The sequence below is a fragment of the Podarcis melisellensis genome, assembly GCF_964234715.1.
Source record: "Podarcis melisellensis genome assembly, chromosome: 15".
NCBI lineage: Eukaryota > Metazoa > Chordata > Lepidosauria > Squamata > Lacertidae > Podarcis > Podarcis melisellensis.
In genome coordinates, this window is record NC_138532.1 from 33269220 (window position 1) to 33294848 (window position 25629).

Consider the following 25629-nt stretch of genomic DNA (forward strand, 5'->3'; position numbering starts at 1 on the left):
ACCTGTGTGTACTTTTTCGTTCGTGTCATGTAACTCAGCCTAAGTGCCACCTGCCCCCACATTATACCATAGGGAGGCTGCTACTATTCCTTTGTGGATTCAGAATTAAAGCAAGCAATTTGCCTCCAGCCACTCCTTTGAAGCGCTGCTGTAAACAGCAGAAACAAATTGCTGCAGAACGAAAAGACCAAAGAAGCCTACAAGTAAATCCTGCAGTGAATATAACATTGCAAGATTAAATGCCTCAAATGAGGAGAGATTACACTGGCCCAGAACATAAAGCCATTGTTGCAAGGAGTTTTGCCATTAAGAAGGGCCTCTGCAATGGTGCCACCCCCCCTCCCTATCAGTATGGTCATTTTATTTATTCTTCCTCCATATCAAAGGGTGCTGCTGGATGGGTGTTGACTGCAGAATCAGTGCTCCTCAGGCATGCTTTTTTATATATATAGTGTCCACACAAAGTTAGCATCAAAATACCAGCCCACATTTCCTCCCCCCATTTACTCTCCCCAGGAAAAACCTGGTAAATAAAATAACCATGGTTGTCTATGACCTGTTTGCAAATTAATCCCCAGTCTGGAAACACCCTGAGTCTACAGTTGAATATTATACTTGTCCAACTTTGGCTTATGTGAACAGTTAATTTCCAAAGGAACAACCACTCAGTATTTCAACCAAAGCAAAATTCAATGCATTTTTTCTATCTTCTGCATTATCAGGTTGCAGTCACTTTCCATGGAGGTTCACTGAACTCCTTAGAAGTCAGTTTCCAAGAATACGAGTCACCTTTTGATGAAGTCTCAAGCAGTTGTTGTCCATCGGCTACCAGCATCATCATGCTTAATGCTCTCTGAAAATGTGCTCTCATTTTTTATACTGCATAACAGCCAACTTGACACCAAGCTATTGGAAAAATTTATATTTTGGAAGAACTCACTACAGAAGGTGACAGAATTCCAAAATCAAGTTACATGAAAATATACATCGCAATTTGTCTTTATACATTAAGTGAGGAAAACCTGCAGGAGATCAAAAGGCAAAGAAATATAAAGAGGGGGGAAAGAGGAAGAAGAGGGAAAGGGAAATAGCATTTGATAGCAAAACCAGAACTCACTTGAAAGCCTACAGCTCTGCATGCTTTTATTTATCCAACTTCAAACCAGGCAAGAAATCAAAAGAAAGCAGTTCATCCTATATTGGGCTTACATACTTAGCTGACCACTTCCAAAACAAATGCTCTCAACCCTTTTGGGAAAGATAACAGGCTCAAGGGTGCTCCACAGCTGTAAAATCTTATTGCTACATCCAAGCCAAGAGATGAGCACAGCTGGGTCATATTGTAAGGGAAGGAACTGCACCTCCTGATGACAGTGCTCAAGTCATCATTAGAATCAAGTAATAGATCTGTGTTGTATTTATGTAATCTGAAAAAAAAGGTAAGGGGGAAGGGACAGCATTACAAAGGTATTAAACTTTATTAAAGTGAGAGATTTTAATGAATCTTCAATGGCTGAAAAGAAAAAGTTAAAACAGAATTTTTAAATCCTAATTTGTTTTAGACTGACATGCTTCACGAGAAATTTTAAAGACTCATAGGGAAAACCAGGGAGGGGGGGAGAAGAGAAAAATGGAAAACCTGCTAAAAATCTTTAGAATTTACACGATTCTTATTCTAACTACAAGACAGCATTATTTGGTACAATGTGTATTTGTGGATGTACATGAACAGTATATATTATCCGGATCATGTTGTGCTATGTACACATCTTTACAATTCTTCCTGAAGGTTAAAGCAGTTCCATTAGTTTTCAAAATGCGCAAATCCTTGTTGGCACTTGTTAGGCTCTTTGTCAGCATTAATAACTGGCATGTTTTATTGCAGCCCAGTTCCAGCCAGTGTCTGCCAACTTGGTATAAACAGAAGTCCAGCATTAGGTGGATAGAGTGCAGGAAAAACAGTGCCATGTTCCTCAATTGGAGACCTACAAAGGCAAGAACAAAGAACCATCAGCCAAACTAGATCTAGTCTTTATAGCATCATCAAATGACAGGCTGCAGCAGACCGAAAAAGAAAGTTCTCTGCAGCGAGTGCTTCCAAGATAGGCTGATATGAGAACTCTCAGTACCAGCATCTAAACTGCTGTTCAGAGCCCCAGTTAGGTTTGCTCTAGGGTTGCTTTCCGGAGGCCAGTCCTACAGGGAGCACACAACTAGAATACTAACGCATTGAGCATCTTCTGTACTTAAGTATTTTACAGAGATTCAAATGAACTTTAACTGCCATTTCCTAAACTAAAAACTATGGTTTGATCTTCTGCAAGCCCTATTTAAAAAACAAATATGTTGAGGGGCACATCAAGTTGGCAGAATGTTCAAGTTACAAAAGACCTACACACATTACTGAAAAACCTGTGTTTTCAGCAAAGTTGTATTCAGCCACGCATGTTTTTAGCCACTTCTGACAGGAACAGCTCACTCAAAAAGACTGCTCCATCTACCAACTGAGTGTGTAGGAGAGTCTGTTCTTTACATCAGTGTCCTTTAGGTGCTACTTCCCATTATTCTCATTAAATATTTCTGTGAAACTTACAAATTTATATACTTTGAGCAGGTTGTTGCCCAATTAAAGGCATCTTGCTTATTTACAGCAAGAGCAATGGGAACTGAAGTATCAGGGCTTCAGGGCTCACTTGCTGAGACCAAGAACACTATAACCTTAGTTGTCAAACCAACTCAGCTACAATACTAGTATGGTTTCTTTTTCCCTCAGCAGCTACTAAAATTAAGCATCCCAAAAGCATCAATAGTAAGTGGGAGTAGCAGTACAATATACTGTGCCAAAATGGTAGTTTGGCAACTCAAACCGTCAGTGGCAATAACATGCCAGCTGCAGAGAGAAAATCTGCCTGCAGTAAAATATTCATTACAGGCAAAAAGACACAAGCATTTATATGGCACATGCAGTAGTCCTCTACAATGTACAATGGATGGGATTGCTTTTTTGTACAGGCCACACAACTCAGCTAAGATATCCCTGCATTTGGAAGGCTTACTGCCCAATAAGTTTCTCACTGATTGAACAACTGAGAAGCAACCAAAATTAGAGATACGAGTGTCCTGTTAAGGGTGTAACCCCATGACCACCCGATACCCAATGGAGTGTTTAAGGGAATCTTGAAAGGGGACTAACTCAGCATTTAATGAAGCCAAGTGCAAAGTTCAACCACTGGGGTGAGGGGCATATCTGCCAACACAGACAAGCAGAAGCCTAGTTACCAAAAACAGCTAGTTCTCATATACATACATCAAAAGCTGCATGTTTAGTTTTCAGCTGGCAACACCAAGATTCTTTGGAAATCATCAGTTGCAGGATTACCATCAGCAGTAACCACAAGTGCTACAGAGACACATACAAGCAACAGAGACTAATGTTTTACCAACTCTGGCACAAATTATTAAGCAAAACATGTTCCATTCATGCAGGATGGCTTAGCTTTGGAGTGTACTACTGGAGTTATATTAGGCAAATAGGCTTCTGCTGAAAAGCTGACATTTTCCAGACACGACTACTACTTCTTTTGCTGAGGGCAGGGGTGGGATAAGAGTTATAACTTTACTTATAACCAGGTGTTGCATGGTGATATCAGCAGTGTCCAGTCCTGCTTAGTGTTCCCCACCTGTTCACTGAGCCCCTGACACCAGTACTTTGTGTTTGAGGAAACAAAAAGCTAGAAGGCTGCACTATTCTCAGGTTCTGTAAGTATCTCCAAGTACGCGGGCTAGTCTTTGACATTTATGTGTCTTTTAAACGACTTCTGAAACAGGTTCAGGCCCCAGGTTTGGGACCCAATACCTAAGCCATAGCGTCGTCTGGTTCTGCTCCTTGTACACTCAGCCAGAGCTTGTGGAGCTGCAATTTTTTTTAACCCCACTCTTCCCTCCAAGGAAGGGAAGTGTGACAATACATGGCCCTCTCCCACACCGCCCCTTATTTCCACAGCACAGGAAGCATGTTACCTTAGTAGCTTCTGCTTCTGAGCAGGGATTTAGACTGGGTTCGCACAGCGAACTATACCACTTGGGCTCTTGCTTGGATTTTTCAGGGACTGGGGCTATGGACAGTGTTCTATCATGTGTACCAAAACTCCAGTGCTGTATGCAATGTTTAAAACATGTTTGTTTAGCCAAGGCTATTCCGACGTGTAGAAGTTACATGTGTTTTCTTTTCAGCCACAACTGGTTTTTATCACCTTTTCATTATTTTTCATACCTGTTTTTAATTGCTTTAATGTTTTATAATGTTGTAAACTACTTAGAGGGTTCTCCCTCCATCAGTCAGTATATAAATTTTGTTTAAAGAAGAAATGGTGCTCTAATTTCAGTTTCAGGAGCCTTTTGTGACTGGAGTGGGAGAACTGTGGTATGTGTGTGTGTGTAAAATATGAAAATACTACAATATATAAATATAATAAAATAATCTGGCCTGAACATTAAAGAACTATCTCCTAGCAATAAAGGAAAACAAAATCTTATCTGCTGAATAAATGCAGAAGCGAGAGAGAGAGGAAATACACACTTGTAGAACGTGAATACTTACCTCACTGCCTTGAGCATTCAACATGTAACAAACACTTTCTGGATTTTCCAATGCAAAATGGAATTTTCCATAACTTTTTTTTTTAAAAAAACCCTACTTACCCTGAAAAAAAGTGAAGCTACTAGCTGCTGAATTAAGTGTCACTCAAAAGCAGTCTCTTGGCTTTTTCTTACACAGCGGGCAACTTTCCTTTTGAATTCTCCATTTCTATCTTCCCTCCATTCTTTCTGTAAATTAAAATTCAAATTTCAAATGATTCTTCAAGCCACCACAAGTAACTTCATTATTTTTTCAGCTTCTCTAAAGCCCACGAAGAGTGCTTTAAAATACTTGGCAATAAAAGTAACCAACATTTGTAGTTTAAATACGAAACTTCCATCATTAAAACAAGAGTTTTAATTGGTAGCTTGATGGGTGGTGTCATAGCAAGTGCTATCTGGGATTCAGTTTTGTTTTTTTTAAAAGGAGAACTTTTCCATTGATCTTTGATTGACAGTATACAAGCCATTCATTCTGAAGCCTGAATCAGGGTTATATGTATTCTAAGCTAGAAGAATCAACATCCTGTGCCAAATCCTGCATCTTGAGTAAGTTAATCAGATCTGCGTAATCAATCATCCTGCTCTTTCCACTTAGCAAGACATACCAGGATCAAAGCAGAATATTGAAACCACAGTTCCTGAAACACTTCCTTCTACATTTTCAAGTCCAATTTGGCAGTACCAGGAAAAACTCCAAACTCATGGACAATTAGAAACCATATTCCATGCTTGTATAAGTTCAGTCAGAGGTTTAAAGGTATGCAGCTCTTTCTGAGACAAAGAACCTAAACAGAAGTGATACTCCACTATATGCAGTGGTGTATCAAACAAGTAGGAACTCTTCTCAACCTAAGCACACAAGATGAGCAGGAAAGGGCAGGTACATATAAATAACCAACTGAACAACTATAATGTAATACAGTGGTACCTCCAGTTACGAACAGGATCCATTCCAGAGGCCCGGCCATATCCCGAAAATTTCACAACCAGATGACTGCTACTGCGCACACGCATGGCGCAGCAGAGTGCTTCTGCTTCTGCGCATGCGGCAAACCCACTTCCGGGTTTGCCACGACCGTAACCTGAAGATTCCATAACCTGGAGGTTACGCAACACGAGGTACCACTGTAAGTCATTGAGGGGAAGCTTGTTCACACAGTTAAGCAGCCATATTTGTAATCTTTTTTTTCTTATTAAAAAAAAAAATCCAGAGATGATGGTCACCTCTGAATATGGACAGCAAAATTGGGAGAAACGCTTATTACACTTGAAATTATACCATGACCACATTACTTTTGTTCAACTCCTATCCCTTTTATTACTAAAAAGTCATCTTAAGGGGATAAAGCTGCGTGCCGTGAAACCATTCCACGGTATTTCAACAGTAATGCTGGGAAGAAATTTATTTACAAGCTGCAAGTCATACCGCTGCATCAACGTTAGCAGGAGAGTCACCGTTGGGATCTGCCAGCATAGAAATTACACTAATCATTATGGTTTCCACAGTATGGATGGGAAGCCAGCGTTCTTCAGGTTTCTCATAGCCATATTTGTCTTCACCAGGTTCATGAAGGATGGAAATACAGACATCACCATTTTTATCAACTACCAAGAAGAAGAAAAATAGAATTTCAGAGCCTTAACATCGTAGCAGAAGTCCTGTCTTCAGATAACAGTGAAAAGCAAAGTAGTGAGCTGCTGGAGAGTTTTGTCCTCTGCTACAGCTATCAATTCCACCCAACTATTAAGGATAACATTAATAGGAATATTTGTCAGAAACATGGAGTACAAGTGTTAATAGTGAGCAAGATTCAGTCGACTGACAATAGGATTCACAACTAGTTAATATATGGAATTTCCTGCCCAAAGATGGGGTGATGAATGTTAGATAGGGGAGGATAAACCTATCAATGATTATCAGTGATGTTCATGCCCTGTTTGTGGAAGCATGTGTCTGGCTCTTGGGAAGGGCAAGTTGAAACAGATGGACCTTTGGTCCAATCCAGTAGGGCTCTGCTTACATTCACAATATATGGATCCACCAGCTAAACTGGAAACTGCAATTCACCACTGCTAATTATCTTTATCTTCAAATACACCAGTAGAAGTATGCCGTTAGTTGACTATAGCAACTGCTGTGTAATCCAATACACAATTAGTTCCATTTTAAAAATGGGGAACAGAGGCTAATACGAAAACAGGTCCCAGTGAAGGAGGCCCTATTCATTGTTTCACAGTGTGCAGATTTACATCTTACAGTGGAGAGGAAAACAGCTTTCTCCATTGTGGCATCTATCTTGTGGGATGATCTCAAAGTTTCCACTGAAAATTGAAAATGTACTCAAGGCATTTCTCTGACCATAAATACTGGCTCCTGGCACTCCTGGCTTCTGTGGCTGACATTTTAACTTGGTTTTATTTAGTTGTTTTGTTGTGATATTTAGTTGTTTTGTTTGTGAATCACTTTGGAATTTCTTTTCAAAATGAAAGGCATAAAATATGAATTATTTTAATAAATGATAACTAAATAATCCAAGGAAACCAAGTTATCCAGAGTCAGATGAGGCTTAAAATTCCAGTTTCCACACTTCAAATTTAAAATACTACCTAATTTTCTATATTAGACTGTATGCAAGCAGTGTACTGAGAGCCTAATCACCCAACTGTCACATGGATGATACCTAACCAATATTTTAATAATTTTATTGCTGCATTTATATCCCACATTTCCTCCAAGGAGATAAAGGTGGTATGCATGTATTTTCACAACAATCTTGAGTGGTAGTTTATGTTGTATATCACCTGTGGCCAATATATCATACCTATAGTTGAAGGAAAGACAGAGAAACCAGCAAAAGTATTTTTTCCTGAACCCAAATATTTACATTCCTTCCTAATAATTTCCCATTATCCAAAATTGGGGCTTTCAACTTAGTTCATATTCATTCCAGATGCAAGACAGAACAACACACTTTACACATGACATCAGCGTCTTACCATTTGGATGCCATATTTCTGTGATAAACTTCATTTTTGGCGGCCTGAGTGGATAGTCCTTTGGGAAAGTAAGGTGAGCTTTGAAGACGCCGCCTTCACTGGAAAAAAAATGGGAGAATTTTCAGTCACTGCATTTAGAAGTTTCAAGTGATTTAAGTTCACCATTGCTTTGAATTTAAGCAGTCATCAGATCCTAGTACAACACTTTGAAGCATTACTAGGAATGGTTATTTATTAAATGGCAGAGCAAGACGTGTATTTCCCCAAGCAATGCCTATTCTGGGGCTTCAGCATCAATTTCCCAGAATATAACGCAGGATTATTATTTATTCCAGGGGTTCTCAAACTTTCTACACCCAGAGTTCACTTGAGACAACTGAAAAATTCTGAGGCTCACCAGTCAGAAAATGGTGGTGGTGCATCAGTGCCTGTCATAAAATGGTTGCAGATGGAAGGCAGAATTTGGCACAATCAGTTGGCAATTACCAATATCTAATCAAACTCTGGAAATTTCTCAGTTCTTTGCCACAGTCTTTTTCTTGGGGCAAGGAGTCCTAAAGCTCACCCTTTCCTCAAACCAAGAATGGGCATTTACTCTGGAAGTACTGTGACTCACTCTTCTCATTTCAGGGAGAATCTGCTGAACCACAGTATTATGTGAAGACTCTCTTTCAACTTTTCCCCAACCTCTATGCACTTGCCACTCAAAAGTAATTTTCAGCAGTACAGATATTTGCCATTTTTGAGACAGTAAAGGTTATTGCAAAATCTGATGAAAGCAATACGTCAAGTAACATAGAACAAATAATTACTCCGCCCAGATAAAAATTCTTTTTTTTGTTAGCAATCTACACACCGTGCATCCTCCAGAATAAAACTTCAGCAGAACCTGAAAACTATTTTTTTTTACCCACGTCCTGTAACTACTTCTTCCAGTCTATCACATTCAACCTGTACTTTATTCTACCTCCTGCCACCCAAAAACCCTACTTCGGGTTTCTTACATCTCTCCTCCATGGTCATTTCACATTCACTACATCCTTCTACAACAACTTTCTTTTCTATTCCCAGATTGATTGATTGATTGATTGATTGATTGATTGATTGATTAACAAAAAAATACCCCTTTAACTCACTTTCTAATTTCTTTGAGCACCTCATCTGGCCCTTTTCACTCAGAAGAGGGATACCTTCCTACACCCACTTCTCTGTAGTCCAGGCACTTTTACTCAGCATCCAATGAATCACTGGTGCCACCACAGATCGAACCAAAAGGCTATGACATGGCTATGAAGCAAGGTAGGCAAGCAAGGAGGCACTGTGCAGACTGTGGCCTACCTGAAAGTAGCCCAAGGCCAATGTTTGGGCCCAACCCACTATTTGAGAAAAACTTATTTAATCAATTCCTTAAACTTCTTCCTCTTTAGTGAATGGCTCAATGGATCAAGTCTACAATTTCAATAGCAAGTACTGGAGAACCATAATGCATTTAGCCTAGGGTTTGCTAGTTTAAAAATCAGACTTAAGTGTTATGTGTGGCAAAGCCAACTGAAGTAAGTCTCACTGATTGTTAAATGGGATTCGTTTACAAGTACACATGCTTAAGCTTAGGCCTTAAGTTTATCTTCCTTTTCTGCTTTCCCCCTTCACTGTACTGATGAGGTGGTACTCAAACCACCAGTCCAACCACTAGTGTTGGTAACCACAAGTACCACTAGTGTTGGTAACCACAAGTAGATAATGGTCTGGGTGGTACCGTGCCATGTTTGCTTTAAAGAAACACTGACAGAGGAAAACTAGACACAGTCCACCAATGCACCAATAGAAGTAAGACCTATCTTTACTTGCCGTACATGAACTAGCTACATATAATAGATTACAGAAATTATATGCTAACAATATTTTCTTTATATGAGCCCTATCAACGGAAAAGGCTAATTTTTAAAAAGATTATTCACAACCCTCAGCTATTTGTTCTACTTTGCTTTTCTCTTTTGTTGTTAGGGGTATGTTGGCATTAACAAAGCACAACAACAATAAAAAGATTGGGATGGGGTAGAAAGAAGGGAGGAGCACGTCTACAGTACAACTCTATCCCCTGCCTCCCACCTGTCCCAATCTTTTGAATTGTAGTTTAGCTAAAGCACAATAAATTCTGATAGATATCCCTAAGGTAGAAGAGGAAAAGCAGAAAGAGAAGGGGACATGTATATTCAGTTACACTGGAACTATATTGTAGGTATGGATTTGAACACCCACTAGAACAGAAGACATCTGAACACCTTAAGACCATATCCCCTTTCACTAAAGGGGAATAAAAAAAAGCTTTCAGGTTTCTGTGGGTACAGGACTGGCAAACATTTGTTCCAAAGTAAGTGTTGCAGATCCACATACACGTTTCACCATCATATCTATTTAATGAATAAGCCAGCTTGTTGGCTCTGTGCCTAAAATGGTGTTTTGAATGAGGCAGGTGTTAACACTAGGACAGATGCCTGAACTTGAACATATTAAATAGGAATAGTGGCAAGACATGCAGTTTCACATAATCAATCCCATTTGCAGCTAGCACCTGTTCAAGAAAGTAGCCTTGTTTTTCTGGCTCTCTTTTACATCAGGAGCACGACCAGAGAAATGTTTTAATTTCCTAGGCAACAGTATCACACTTCTTTCTAGGTGCCCATGCTACCAGACACCAGATATTTTTCCAGGCCTTGCCATTTGTATACCCAGTATTTATTCCAATTAATATGCCAACAAGCAGAAAGTGATTCATCTGCCACCTTCTATTTCACAAACAGTCATAAGCACATAATTCCTCAGAAGTTTTCCTTGAGAAGTTACATTTAAAGCTTTAAGGCCCTGTTCTTGTAGCCAAAGACGGAACAAAGACCACCCTAAGCAAACCAAATTAGTCAGATCAGAGCATACAATATGGTCCCCAAGATCCTCAGGATGGGCTCTATTTTGCTGGTTGCACCACCACCTACTCTGCATGGAAAAATGTGTATTTATGATGTTCCACTTTCCTTCCATGAACTCAAGTGAACAGCAAGGGTAGTCAGTGTGATGCCCACCAAGCAGTCTCCCATCAAGTACTGGCCAGTCCCAATACCTGCTTAGCTCTAGAAAAGTTGCTGCATTATATGCCTTAAGGTCCTTGGGATGTCTCCCAGCAATTTACACATAGAGTTGAGTGTAAATGATGCAAGCTTCAGTGTTTCCTGCCTCCAAACTGCAGGAGGAGCACAACCCACTTGTCCTGTCAAACAACTCTTGACTCCAGTGTAGCACAAGTAGATACTCTCAAACAATGAGCAGAGACCATCATCTTGTAATGGAAGTCCCCAAGCCTCATACATCATGGTGCATGTCGTTTTTACTTGCAAACAGTGCAATCCTAGGCATGTTTACTCAGAAGTAAATCCCACTGTGCTCAACACAGCTTATTTCATAATAAGTGTGTTTAAGATTGCCACCTCAATCTGCCTTATGATGCCTTAGGTACCTCCACCTGAGGAATATGGTAATAGCAATTGTCTTCTATATGAGACCCAAAATTAGAATAATATTATGTTAGCCAGCTGCCATGCTATTGTGGTTGTCAAGACCTTTTCTCTGGTCCTGAGCTTTGCTTATTGGTGCTAGCTGGATACTCAAGTGTTTCGTTTTGGGAAAATGTCTGTTTTATATGTGTACACTTTAGTTCAAGTGATAAAGGAAGATAATTTATTTAGGTCTCAAACTTCATGAACCAAAAAAAGAGAAAAGCTTGCCCTGTTCAAAACATTTATCCTTCACTCCCTCCAAAGTCTTAAGGGGAAGCTTGTATCTAGGTCTTGCTATAGTTTTGCTTTCAGTCAGTTATTCATAGTGCAAGTCTGTCCTTGTGCCCTGCAGGGAGACAGAATATTATCTACATGGAGACTGAAACAAGTAGCTAGTTTTACTTCTTACAAACACAATATTACAAGTTATCCACATTAGATTTAGGATAGAATTACTGTAACCCAGGATAATTCAGACTTCAAATACATACATTTTATACCACTATTTAATTCCCTGCTCCATATCAAATCAGTCTTGAGAGGGCAGAAGAAGCTAGTTATCAAAATATTAGATGCTTAAGCAAGCAGGTATTTTACTTAAACAGCTAGGGATACTTACTACAGTGTATCTGGTGGACCAATAATAAGAACTTCCCATCGATATAGATCATTGTCATCTATTAAACCTGCTGAAAATCCTTCCACTGGGTTTTTGTTGAGCTCTGTTCAAAAAAGAAAAAATATATATACTGTTATAGAAGAGGTAACATTTACATACGTCTTGTGCTTCATTTGTAGCAAACAAATAACTTTCAGAGCTTATCCAAGTGCTCTTTAAGTTAGAACTCAATTGTTTTATGCCTCATTCTCAGGGTCCCTAGTTTGCTCATTATCTCCTAAACACAAAGCTCATATTCAATGATATACCAAATGCCCAACACATAAAGCCATTTCAGAGAAACCAAGTTGCTCATTCCTAGCCATATGGTCCTACTCCCCTGTGAGCCTCCAAACTGACTTGTGGCTAGATTCTTCTTCCCTGAAAGAATGACTATCTAATTAAGTATGCTACAACCAACTATAAATTCCAATAAAACATAGTTTAAAGTATTTTACCTTGTTATTTAGCCAATAAGCCTGCTATGATCACCTATACAAGCTAGTTGCCCCATGATACGTGAAGGCTAGGGGCAAGGGAAAAATTGCCCCTTCTGCTTATTCTGGGCCTTCACATCTCTAGTTCCTTCCCTTGGGCAAAAAAACGATGTCTTTTATAATGCAGAATACTCATACCAAACCTGACCATCAACTTCAGTTTGCCATTATTTACTTAGGCTGTAAGCTGGTCTAAAAATGTGTTTACACACTAAAGAAAATTATTGCTTTATTAAGATACAAATAAGTCAAGGTTATAGGCTATCCATTAAATCATTTGTGTGAAGAATAAATCCAGATCCCAGTTGCTTTCCAGGCGCTGACTGAGAGCAGCCTAAATTGCTTGTGACCTGCATAAGAGCACTAGTTACCACGTGAACCCGCCAGGCAACCAAGGTCAGCTTCAAAGGCCCTTCTCCGTATGTCCCCAGCTAGTGAGAGCAAGCCTTTTTTGTGGTAGTGCCTAAACTGTCAAATTAATTCCTCAATATTTCACCAGGTACCTACCAAGGTAACAAGAGGGTCAAAGTGGATCCTATTCCCTTGCATTTAGCATCCCTTCATTTTATCATGTACTTGTTGTTTTATTATGGTAGTTTGCTGCTTTTATTAACAGCTTGCCACTTCATTTTATGATTTTTAATGCTGTTTTTATGGTTTTTTAATTCATTTCTCTGTCAACCCCCTTGAGGACTTTTGAAAGTCAAAAAGTGGACATGTATTTCTTAAATAAGAAGCTATTAAACTCTTTGTGAGGCCTAGACAACCAGTTACCATTCACCCACAAGTATTGGGTATAGAACAAAGTTTTCCAAACTTTTCATGTTGGTGACACACTTTTTATTTGCATCATTTAGTGACACAGTAATTCAGCTTTACTAGCAAACCAGAGGTTAAACTAACCCCTTTCCAGCCCCAGGAGGAGCATGGGGAGCGTTCGCGCAACACACCTATACACTGCAGCCGACACACTAATGTGACACACAGCTTGGAAAACTCTGGTATAGAATTTACTTTATTTTACACAGCTTCTTTGAAGTGCAAGCAATTTTAAGAAGCCTGTTCAACTGAGGTGCATACCCTAGATCAGGGGTTCCCAAACGTCATTCAGGTAGTCAGAGGCATAGCTGTGGATTTGTGGTTGTTACCAAGAAATCACCAATGAATTGAAGTCAGCAATAATTATTTCCCATAACTGGCACCTGCAGTATCTTCAAACATTTACAGAAATGTTCTTAAGGTTTTGTTAGTGTAAGCATAGTCTTCTGATAAATTCAAACCTTGACTCTGTTGCAATCTAACTTCCCAATCTTACAGTCCAAATACTTGGAAGAAAGTTTAACTGAAAGTATGGGCATGCTAAGGATCTAAATATGCTTGGACAGAAGCAAAAATAAAATAAAATAAAGACTACAGGGCAGAAGCAGCCATCTTCCAGATGTTGATGGGACTACAACTCCCATCATAGCCAATGGGAAGGGATAATCAAAATTTTAGTTCAACAATATCTGGTAGTCACTACATTGGCTGCTCTGTACTAGACGGTCACAAGCCCCAGATACTAGAAACAAACAGAAATGTACACATCACATTATCTAAAAGGTCAAATAAATATGACTGTGGATGTCATTAATATACCTAGAATATATCACTTATGAGCCTTTAAAGTACATCCTGTGTATCACATTGCAATCCTTAAGAGCCACCCTATAAGTTAAGTCAGTAGTACTGCAGAATGGGAAGCTGGAAAAAATGTGGCTTGATATACAGTAATCCAAACTGGGGTCTTCCCAATTTGTCTTACATCCTGATCAACATTCTGTCTGTCCCTGGTGATTTGCAGAAGGCACAGCAAGAGTTGAATGATGTTGCAACACTCTTCCAAGCCTTACTTTTTCCATATACTGATAAAATTCACTTGTCTCATTTCAATACACTTTTACACTGTTGCCCCCCTAGTAGAGAACACAAAATCTACCCATAGTAGGAACAGCTGATTATTTTCTCGCAAATCTTTTAAACAGATTGTACAGGAAACTTGATTCAAGGTTTGAAGGATGACATAATTTGACACAGTTGTGGTAAAGGGCAAAAGCAGAGAAGGCCATAGACTTAACTGGATGCCACAACCGTGTTTCAGGTTGAAAAAATTTAGTAACTATCATGGGATCACAGAGTCGAACACGACTAAGACAACAACAAAAACTGATGCAATAGACATGGTCCAAACCACAGAGGAAGAACTATGTGCATCTCCACTAAGGTTAGCAAACAGAAGAAACAAGTTAGTTTGCATAAAGCATTTCCCTAGTTATGCTCTATTTTTTTGTTTTTCAACTGATGTTAAGAATGACCCACAGAGGGAGACAGCACTCTTGTATTTAGCAACAGCTTTAATCTCTTGGCTCCTTTGGTTTTTCTACAGTGAAGTTGCAGACTTTTGAAGTTACTCTATCTTTAATGCAGTGTTTTGAACCAAGCACAAAGTCTGTTGTACTGAAATGCCACTGTAAAGTAAATCTTAAGACCTTGCCTTCTGTGCTGTCCTCTTGTGACAAGGTTATGGCCTGAAATGGAAATCTGACTCATTCTACTCCAAGAGTGCTTTCATTTGGTACACCAAGATGGCAGTGCCAAGAATTTAAAAAACCAAGTAAACAGTTTTGACTGTACCATGGATCAGCAATCCAGTTTATAGCACAAGCTGGGATTTACAATAACTTCCACAACCAAGTCCAGGGTTATAAGCCAAAAAGGAAACCGTGGCTGGGATATAGCTTTAGTTCAAAGCTGTTATGAGCAAGCAGCACTCCATCACTGGTTTACAGGGAGAGAGCCCTCTATACAAATCCAAGTGAATCAAATTGGTACAAGTCAACAAAAATGACTAAGCAGGAAGAGCCCTATGGCTAAAGGAGCAACTATGTATGGTATATCGACTTTTCAACTTCCGTTGGTGGTTGCAGCCTGCCATTTCAAAGGAACCTGTCTGCCACAGCACTCTGAACACCAAGAAAACAAAGAAGTCAGGGCTTTCCTGAATAGCATGTAAATGTGCAAGCTAATAGGATCATAGAATTGTAAGTCGCCTTGAGTCCATCAGGGAAAAAAGGCAGGGTATAAATAAATTTAACAACAACAGAGTTTGAAGGGACCCATAGGGGCATCTAGCTCCACCCTCTTCAGTGTAGGACTTGCAACTAAATAATCCCTGACAGATGGCCATCCAAGCTCTGTTTAAAAACCTCCAATGAAAGAGTATCCACCACCTTAGATCAATTATCCCATCAACTGTTCAACTTTAGTATTTTGTTTCTGGTGCTGTGTCTAACTTAAATTGTCAATTCAACAGGGCCTGTCTATATATTTTATGCAGCACCTAGTTTTTAAGTGCTATAAATATAAGCTGAGAAAACCAATACCTACAACTATTGATTTCAGGGAGATTTATTATTACATAGAAAAGAATACCAATAAACCATCACATATAAAACAATAGAAAAGCACAGTGCTGATGAGAGATGGGGTGGAAACTGTTGCTAAGATCATTTGGTTCTTTCAGTCTACTGTCTTGCCTGTATTCTTTGTTTACATAGAAAATTTTAATTTTTGTCCTTATTGGACTTTAGCTTTGTTTGCTTTATGATGGAGCTGCTATTTTGTTATTTACTGAACTTGTTTTTATGGATTCTGTATTTTTTCTATATTATTTTATCCATATATTTCTATATTGTTGTTATTGTCCCCTGCTCTGGAACTGAAAATACTCAATGAAGAGCAGGTTATAAATACTTAAATGATTAAATTAAATTAAAACCAGCCAACAACTGAAATTGTGGCATTCAACTTCATAGTGGAGGCACCTAGAAAATATATAAATACAGTGGTACCTCAGGTTAAGAACTTAATTCGTTCCAGAGGTCCATTTTAGCTAATGGGACCTCCCGTTGCCGCCATGCTGCCAGAGCACAATTTCTGTTCTCATCCTGAAGCAAAGTTCTTAACCCGAGGTATTATTTCTGGGTTAGTGGAGTCTGTAACCTGAAGCGTCTGTTACCTGAGGTACCACTGTATGGTGAAAAAGGTGAAGGGCTCCATGAAAAATGATTTTGGCAATCCCACCCGCCATTGAACCCAATGAGTTCTGACTATAAGTGATTTTGGCTTTAGACGCAATACCCCCATGTAAGTTGTGGGCCTAATGTACTTGCCTGTTAAGTCCTAATGGTTTGAAATTCAACACCAACACCCTGAACTAGATTTGGAAACAGTGCAGCTATCAGCAAGGCTCATTTAATGCTGGTGAGATACACTACAATATGTGGTCCTAGTTAGCAATCTAGTTGCTTTATTTTATACTACGGTAACTTCAGTTTCTGATCAATATTCAAAAGAAAGCCCCACATATAACACACTGCAACAATCTAAATGAGGGTTTACCAGAAACTATGCCTGAACTATCCCTGCTTAGGAAAGGCTACAACTTCTGCACCAACCTAGGCTTGTAAAAGATGCACAACATCAGTAAGGCCTCCACTGGGGCTCCAATGGCAGCGATGCAGCTCGGAGAACCTTAGAGATGTGCACCTGACCTATCAGGCAAGTCCAGCCCCATCCATAACAGGTTAAACACCTTATTATTATAAACCAACAAAACTCCTACACAGCAGTACACAGCTTTGCTTCCTCATTCCTTGAATTTGTAACCAAAGCTTAGATCAGTATTCTAGTACTGCATTGTCCCATGTGAACTAAACTGCTGCAACATGCAAAATTGTATGCTACCTTCTGGTTTCTTTGGACGCTAACATTCTACTTTAATCCAGACCCAGTGCTCAGTAACATGGTTGCAAGAGGGCTGTTCCCCTCTGGCCACTGTAGGCTTTGCAAGGCAATAAAGCAACAAGAGTGCTGAGGAAAGGTCCTTTTTACATCACTATACTCCCAGCACCTCCACAACGTTCTTTATAAAGAGTTCCAAAACCCAGCAGCAGTTGATACCATCTGTCCGCTGAGGCCTCAACAACTCAAGGAACATCCTATTCAAGGAAGAGAAGATAAGCTTTAGTGAGAACTTCAGCGATTCCCAATTAGCTAATTGGGACCCCTGTTTTCCAGGGGTCTGAAAGTATTGTGGACCCTTTTTCTCCCCAAAAGCCAACACACAGACCACCTACTTTTGCAAATTTTGATATCTCTATGGTAATTTTGTTATGTGAATAGTCCCAATGACCCCCTGGGTGGGTTACACAGACCCCTGGTGTCTGTGGGCCACCAATTGGGAACCACTGATCTAGAACATTTTGTTACCTAATTCTACTATGCAAACAGCTTTAACGTCGTACCTATAGATCTGTTTCAAGACACTGGCAACTACAGACACAGGGATATTTGCTTTCTCAAATTTCCAACAGATGTTTAAAATCTCCACTTTATTGCAATGTCAGTGCCTACCATCACCTCTTTTTCCAAGACTTCCAAGGTGTCCAATGACATTGGAAGGCTGTCTTACCACTTTTTACTATAGCTTGTAGCTATCAAAAAGGTGGCTCACTTAAAAAATAAACAATTCCACACTTCTGGAATACTGTCTTGAAAGTCCTGCTTCCATTTATCTTTATATTACTGCTATTTAGCAAGATATACAGAATTGCTAATATCTGGTATATCTTAGCATATTATTTCAATTTATTTATTACGAATAAAGCCCCTTATTATTTAAGGACTAAGTTATACAAGCAGTAACCATGTCCCTCCATTTAATTAATCAATTGCTTCCCATAAAAGCATCCCAAAACATTTATCACAGTAAACATGTACTTTGGGTTTAATGATACACTAGATAAGCTGGAGATCACCAGCAAACCAGCTATGTTTGAGCTGAGGAAATTCAGTAGTGATGCTGAATACACAAACTAGTCATCAGTTATCAGATGAGGGCCACTGAAAAGCACAGGAATCAAGCCGCAAAAAAGCTGGTTTGGGGTGCAGCTATTTGGATCTACATGAGCAACAATGTTAAACTGATCCAAATTTGACATACTAATGCTTACTTGCCAGGAAGGCTGATTTAGGAAGATGAAGAACTACAGCTTTGTAAGAGATTAGACAACTGTACACCTGTTTCAGAATGGATTAAGTTTTCCATTAAGAACAAGTGGCCATACAAGTTATTCTTACCTGTAACACAAAAATGGGAAGGCGGAACCCACTGCATAATGCCAGTGTACGGTTACAGAACCAAAGATTTAAAACTGTAGTATAGAGTGAAAGTAACGTAAACATTTTGCTAAAGTTTCTGAAGAATGTGAAATTGCTTCAATTTATTTTATGGGAAGCAACAAATAAATGAAATTTAAATAAACAAGATTGTCCCTTCAACATTCTGCACCCCTTAGTGCTACAGTACTTTTCGGTGCCAGGTATACCATTTACAACATTAGAAATTTTGTCTATAAATTCATAACTAGCTGTGGCAAAGTCTTCAAACCAAATAGCAGGAATAAAAAAGTAAATCTTTTCAAAACAGTCAGCATAAAACTGGGCACAGCAGCTTTAGTTCAGGTTCCAACTAGGGAACATAGGATGATCAGCTGCTATACAGAGTCAAGCCATTAGTTCACATAGCTCAGTACTTTCTACACCATGGGTCGGCAAACTAAGGCCCACAGGCCGGATCAGGACCAACTGCCTTCTGGATCCGGCCCGCGGACAGATCAGGAATCGCCAGTGGGTGTGTTCTTTCCCTCTCCCTCACAGGGCAATAGCGGTGCCTCCTCCTCTCTCCCTCCTCCTGGCTTCTCCCTGCCCCTGCCTAGAGGAGGAAGGGGGCTGGGCTTTGTTGGTGCCAGCAGCAGCAGAGCTCGAGCAGCTGCAATTTTAAGAAGCCCATCTCCGGAGCCCTTTCGTGCACCGCTCATCGTCCAGCCCCCGCTGCCAGCCCCTGCAGCTCGCAAGACATACGTAAGCAGCCACCAGGGCTCATCCGGTGCTGTGGAGAAGGGAGGGGAGAGTCGTGGGGGTGCATGGCTTATAGTCCAGCCACCCAGAAGGTATGAGGGACAGGGGACCAGCCCCCTGCTGAAAAGGTTTGCTGTCCCCTGGTCTACACTGACTGAACAATAGCTCTCCAGAGTTTTTGGCATGACTCTTTCCCAGCCCTACTTGGAAACACCAGGGATGAAACCTGAGATCTTCTGCTTCTAAGGCATCTACTCTTCTGAGCGACAGCCCTCCCATTGAATTTAGGATGTAGTTGCTATCCTTATCTGGCCCCCAAGCCATTTTTTTCTGGCCACCCAAGACACCATAAATTCTGGCAGCATCAGCAATTAAAAAAAAAAAAGTAAAGTAGACACAGGCAGAGCCCAGCACCTTGATGAGAATGGAAATTGTCCCCAATCCTGGACATCAGAGTAATTATTTGATGACTGAAGTAAAAGCACTGAGTCACCCCACCTTCAAGTAAGTTATGGGGAGAGAATATGTTCCTGTGTGTGCAGTTTGACCACACAACCTTTGTTCGCACCCGTATCTGGCATGCAGCCCTGAAGTGTGACTATGAAGTGTGAATATCATTTAAGGAACTGGATGAGCTTTTTTAGGGTTCCAATACTTGCAGCAAAACTGTAACAGGTTCATGGACCAAACAGAAGCCATTTTCCTGCTTTCAGTTGCACCATGTTGCATTGTGCCCTTTTAAGTACAAAATAGATACAGTATTAGAATCAATTTCTTGAGGACGTTTGGCTACATACATGGGTCATTCAAAATCCACTTATAGCCAGCATACTGGGAGACCACTCTAAATCACTGCTGTAGGTTGACACCTTGAACAACAGTAGTCCTTTCAGAATTATGCAGCGGCTTGTGTATTTTGCATGTGCACGCACAGACACCATACTGTAACATATTAAAGCATCCATTCATGCATATGTTTTTGCTCAACTCTCTAGGGAGCAAGCAAAATGTTGTCATAAGTCCAAAACTGATCGTGCTCTAGTACACAAGTGATTAGGCTAGATGCAAGTTTTGGTGGGAGGAAGTAAGCTCATTAGATAGTAAGTGGTTCTACCGACAAGAGAACTCAAGAATTCCAAAGAGTAAATATCCTGACTGACTGGATTAGGGCATGACCTCTTAAACTGAGAAGATAACCTAAATGAACATCAATCAATCAATCAGTTTCCAAAACAAAAGGGATTCACTGTGGAGGAATAGCTATTTAAATCAACAAGACCATCTACTCACTAAGCTTAGCTTCTCTTTCCTGTTTTGTCTAACCACCAATAGCAGCAGTTGTAAAACAGCTCTGACGCCTCAGCTCAGGCTTGCCAACACTCTGTGCTCTCACAAATTGCAGTTGTTTTATTTTACACTTGGCTCAGCACAGGCCTGCTTGTTTATCTTTCCCACAAGCTAAACTTAACAGTACGGGAGACCCTTCTGCCAATCCAATACTTCTTCCACTTCTGTATCACTGCCCTATATTTCAAAAACAGGTATGAATTGAGCATGTTGGCCTGTGTTCTCAAACTGTGAAAGTCTATGGAGACATGGTCACTAATGCAAATGGTGCAAACTTGTCGCTGAGACTGACTAATGAAACATGTCTCTAGCTTGCATCAAGCATGAACGGTTTGCTGCTGCTTTCTAGTCAGGACATACATGAAGAGTGTGCAGAAACAGTGTCAAAGGCTGCTAAGGCAAACCTTTATTTCCTCATGACATTTTTACTTCCTTAGAAATCCTTACAATATTTTATTTTGTCCAGTGCTCAGAGAACATGCAACTTTTCAGCAGGAATTATGACAAGAAAGGGGAACATAGAGAAATCAAGTCTATTTATTGTGTCAAGAACTTAAACAAAAAGAAAAGTTACACAGCACAATTGCTAGTACGAGTCTTTGGAATACCGGTAGCTTCTATTCTGCCATGGGAACTTGAATGTTTAATAAAATTACCATGTTGCCTAATTAAAATTCATTAAAAAACAGTTTAGCTAAAATAATTATTAAAAAGGCAACTATTACTAAGGCAATAAAACTCAAGCAGGATAACCCAGTAATAATGTTCACAAAAGACTACAATCATATTGAATTGGGCACATAAAGTTGTGCAAAACAAATATTTATACAGTGGTACCTCAGGTTACATACGCTTCAGGTTACATATGCTTCAGGTTACAGACTCCACTAACCCAGAAATAGTGCTTCAGGTTAAGAACTTTGCTTCAGGATGAGAACAGAAATTGTGCTCCGGCGGTGCAGCAGCAGCAGGAGGTCCCCATTAGCTAAAGTGGTGCTTCAGGTTTAGAACAGTTTCAGGTTAAGTACGGATCTCCGGAACGAATTAAGTACTTAACCCGAGGTACCACTGTAATTTTTCATTTATAATGGCATTTAAGTGGATTATTACCATAACCTTTTGCTTCATAATGCTCCAATAGAATTGACACTCAAATTCAAGTTGACAGTATTTAATCCAGGCATAGGCAAACTTGGCCCTCCAGATGTTTTGGGACTACAACTCCCATCATCCCTAAATAACAGGACCAGTAGTCTCAAAGCATTTGGAGGGCCGAGTTTGCCTATGCCTGATTTAATCACTTCATATTTGGACTTGTCATCTTCCTTAGATTTGCGCACATGTAAAAAAAAATACAAAGTTTGTTTCCCCTAAGCCACCTTTGGTTGCCCGCCCACCAAAATACAAAAAGTGGCCACATTTCTGAATCAGAAGCTGTATATTCTTCTAATGCTGATTAGTCAAAAAGTTTGTCTTTTCAAATTGATGTAAAACAGCTCAGAATTGTAGCTAGTTTCATTCCCAGTATTTTGGATCCAGCTGCTTCTATATAAAGATTAGCTTTATGTATTGATGATGGATATTATTGCTGAAAACCATTGCCTGAAGCTTTTGAGATTTATTAGGCCATGTCCAACTAAGTTCAACTCCAAGTAGATTCATTGAAATTAATGGGCCTATGTTAGTAAAGTCCATTAAGTTCAATGGGTCTATTCCAAATATTAGATACAGTTCAATGCAATTGTGTATTGAATATAGGGCAATTCATATCCTATGAAAAAACAAAAAAACAAAACCCTGAGATTTTAGGTTTTGCCCTAGATTAAATATATAGCTTTGCAGAATTCAGTTCCGGCAAAGAACAGTATGATAAGCGAAAGGTGAAGGGACAACAAGGATCAGTGATCAGATGTCATAAAGCAGCGACCAATACTGTAAAAGTTTCCGATTCTGAATGCTGCAGCCTTTTGCATGCACTGCCTTTATAATGGGAAAAGTACATATCCAAAATAAAATCTGTTTGTTTGGGTTTTTCTGAAGCATGAAGGCTGAAAGTCTTACAAATCTAAGTTTGATGCCAGAGACTAGATCCGCCTCATGCAGTGTTCTGCGCATGCGGATTTATAAAAGCCAGATAGTCCCGACAGTAAGCTGCTCTCATCACTGAAGTGATTTACTGTGCTTTAAAGGTCTTAAAGCATCTGTTCAAAGCTTTAGCTGCATTTACAATTTCTACAGCCTAAGAATGGGAGGTCTGAAGGCATCAAGTGAGATGTTGCCTTGCCTAATTGTGATCACATCTGCAAATTCTTGTTTGTGTGCCATATTCAACTAGAATTAATGCTGAACAGTGCTACTCAAGAGCTTCACATAATGAACCACACAGGATTTCCATACATGAAACTACATTACTGGTGCAAAGACATGCTTGGCAAACAGTTCTCTTGAACCAAGAGCCTCAAAAGCAAAATATTCTGATGCTTTAACTCTTCTCAGTGAAAAGACAGGTTTATCATTTGGATCACCAAAGCTTGAACATACTAAATTAACATTTTCCTTGTAGTCAAATCTGGGCTGGAAATACATGTATCCCAAGGAGAAAGAATCTTAGGAGACCACAAGAGATCATCTGGCTAATGGAAGAAAAGTATTCTCCTACTGGCAGAAAAATAGATAGATACCTACCTCCTGGACCATTCAAAAATCAAAAGAACCAAGGGAAAAAAACTGAGCTCAGCTGTATTTGAATAACCATCCATACTGCTGTGAAGAAGCTAACCTCACACTTCTGCTAAGATGGAGTTCAAAGTTACTATAAAGAACAAATGTTTTAGGATGGATCAGAGGGTGGTTATGAATGAATGAATTTGAAAGGACACTTCAAGGGGATGTCACTAAAGATGGGAAACCAATAAAGAATTAACTAGTCAAATATTCAGTAGAGCCAAGAATACCACAATCTAAGAGACTGCTTCTTTTAATTGCATCATTAATTCTGTCATCTGACATAAAGGCAAGAGTCAGTTCTTTGCTCCTCATCCCTGTAGGGGGCAGGGTCTAGTCCCTCCCCACACAACATAGTTTACAAAGCATTTAAAGATTACCTCTCTTGTATAGTTTGCTGCCTGTTATTTCATCCATTTAAAAAATGTCTGTAGCTGGTCTATTCTTGCAGTTCCAGGATAAGAAACCAAGAACTGCAAGTTGCATCAATATCAATCAGACATTTATTCTATGCATTGCACTATTTTAAACATTTGATAGTTTACAATGTCATTGCTTCATAACTGTCAGAAAAAAGAAGCCTTTAACTGTTCACATGCCTTGTTGCTTTAAGTAAAATAATCAGCTAGTGAACAAGTCAACACTCTAGATTGTGACTGGAACTAGTAGGTCTCATACAAATATATCCATTCCACCAGTATGTACTGGTCTGTAGACCAGGTGCAGCATGCAGCCTCTATCTGGTCTCTCATTCCACCCCCCCCCATCCACCCTCCCAGCTGTGCTCTACCCACTTCTATTATGCCTGGTCTCTTTCCAAATGCCAGATCACCAAGTATGGAACAGCCACACTAGCCACTACACTCCATAGTGGGACCTTTCAGCTTATGCTGCAACTGTGCATTCTATGCTGCTCACTGAGGCATTCCTTCCACTTATCTCTCCACCAACATCACAATGAGTGGAGATCAGCAGATGGGCAGTGCAAGCTCAGAGTCCTTACCACACAGTACAGTAAGTGAGCCACCCAACCAGAACACGGCACCTAGAGAGGTCTTTGAAAAGATGTGGTAAGCCCTCTGAGCTCATAGGGCCCACCACCTGGTCTCTCTCATTCTTTCTGTGAGACACACACACACACACACACACACACACACACACACACTTCATATCACACAACACAGCATTTCATCATAGAATGTTACAGCCACATGTTCAGTAATAATTTCTCTTGGCCTCCCTAATCTCCATTAATACACCATTTGCATTCAATTCACACATTTCACTTTGTTGAAAAGGACTTTACTTAACAGAAGACTAACGAGACTTTCAAAAAACTACAAAAAGCTACATCTTAAGTATCAATTTTCCCACAGTTAAGAAACCTGGTCATACTAGGCATAATGTTGCTTTAAGATACCACTTTTTAAAAAAAATGTATTCTATCTGACCACGCAGTAGAGTAGAGGTTTTATAAAGTGCAGAAATATTTATCATAAAAACTTGTGCATCTTCTAGAATCTGCTGTTCTGTTCAGTTGCATTTCCAAACTGTGCTGTCCAAGCTCTTTGTTTCACAGTTGCAAAGTACTTCATACGCCAGCTAGGAGGGGGCAGGAAAGAGTACAGTGGTACCTCGGGTTAAGAACTTAATTCGTTCTGGAGGTCCGTTCTTAACCTGAAACTGTTCTTAACCTGAGGTACTACTTTAGCTAATGGGGCCTCCCGCTGTGCCACTGCCACGTGATTTCTGTTCTCATCCTGAAGCCAAGTTCTTAACCTGAGGTACTATTTCTGGGTTAGCAGAATCTGGAACCTGAAGCATCTGGAACCTGAGGTACCACTGTACTGTAGAAGAAATGGAGAGAAAGCATTCACCTGATGATTGGAAGTTGGCCCACTGTACGCAACAGCTCTCCATAATAATTAATATAAACTCATTTAAGACATTGTCTGCTAACAGTTCTATTTTAAAGTTACCCAAAATCTTCCTAATGTGAGATTCAATGCCCTGTCCCCCCCCCCAAGTCCAACAGTCTGAGAAACTTCCATGGTGAAGTTTCAGCATGATCAGGCTTTTTCAACTGTAAACCTTACAAAAGAAGATCCAGAATTTTCTCCTTCAAGGAAAATTATCATGTGAAGTGCTATTAAAGCAAGGAACTTGCTTTTGAAACACACTGCTCTTTTTCCATTGAGGGAAAAAAGTGCTATATGCAAAGGATATCGATACTATGGCATACCTGTATATTGATGCA

The 25629-nt window shown here is 39.8% G+C and overlaps 1 protein-coding gene across 2 annotated transcripts in view; it reads right to left on the bottom strand.

Annotated features, from left to right (window-relative positions):
- Positions 1-907: 907 nt before the first annotated feature.
- Positions 908-25629, bottom strand: part of UBE2G1 (ubiquitin conjugating enzyme E2 G1) — a 32269-nt gene continuing 7547 nt past the window's right edge. For both annotated transcript variants that reach the window (XM_081889659.1, XM_081889660.1), the window contains exons 2-6: positions 11806-11908; positions 7639-7736; positions 6068-6246; positions 4702-4827; positions 908-1985 (exon numbers count right to left, since the gene is read on the bottom strand). In XM_081889659.1, coding sequence (XP_081745785.1) covers positions 4741-4827; positions 6068-6246; positions 7639-7736; positions 11806-11908 — 467 coding nt within the window. In that variant the 3' untranslated portion in view covers positions 908-1985; positions 4702-4740. The remainder of the gene's footprint in view (positions 1986-4701; positions 4828-6067; positions 6247-7638; positions 7737-11805; positions 11909-25629) is intronic.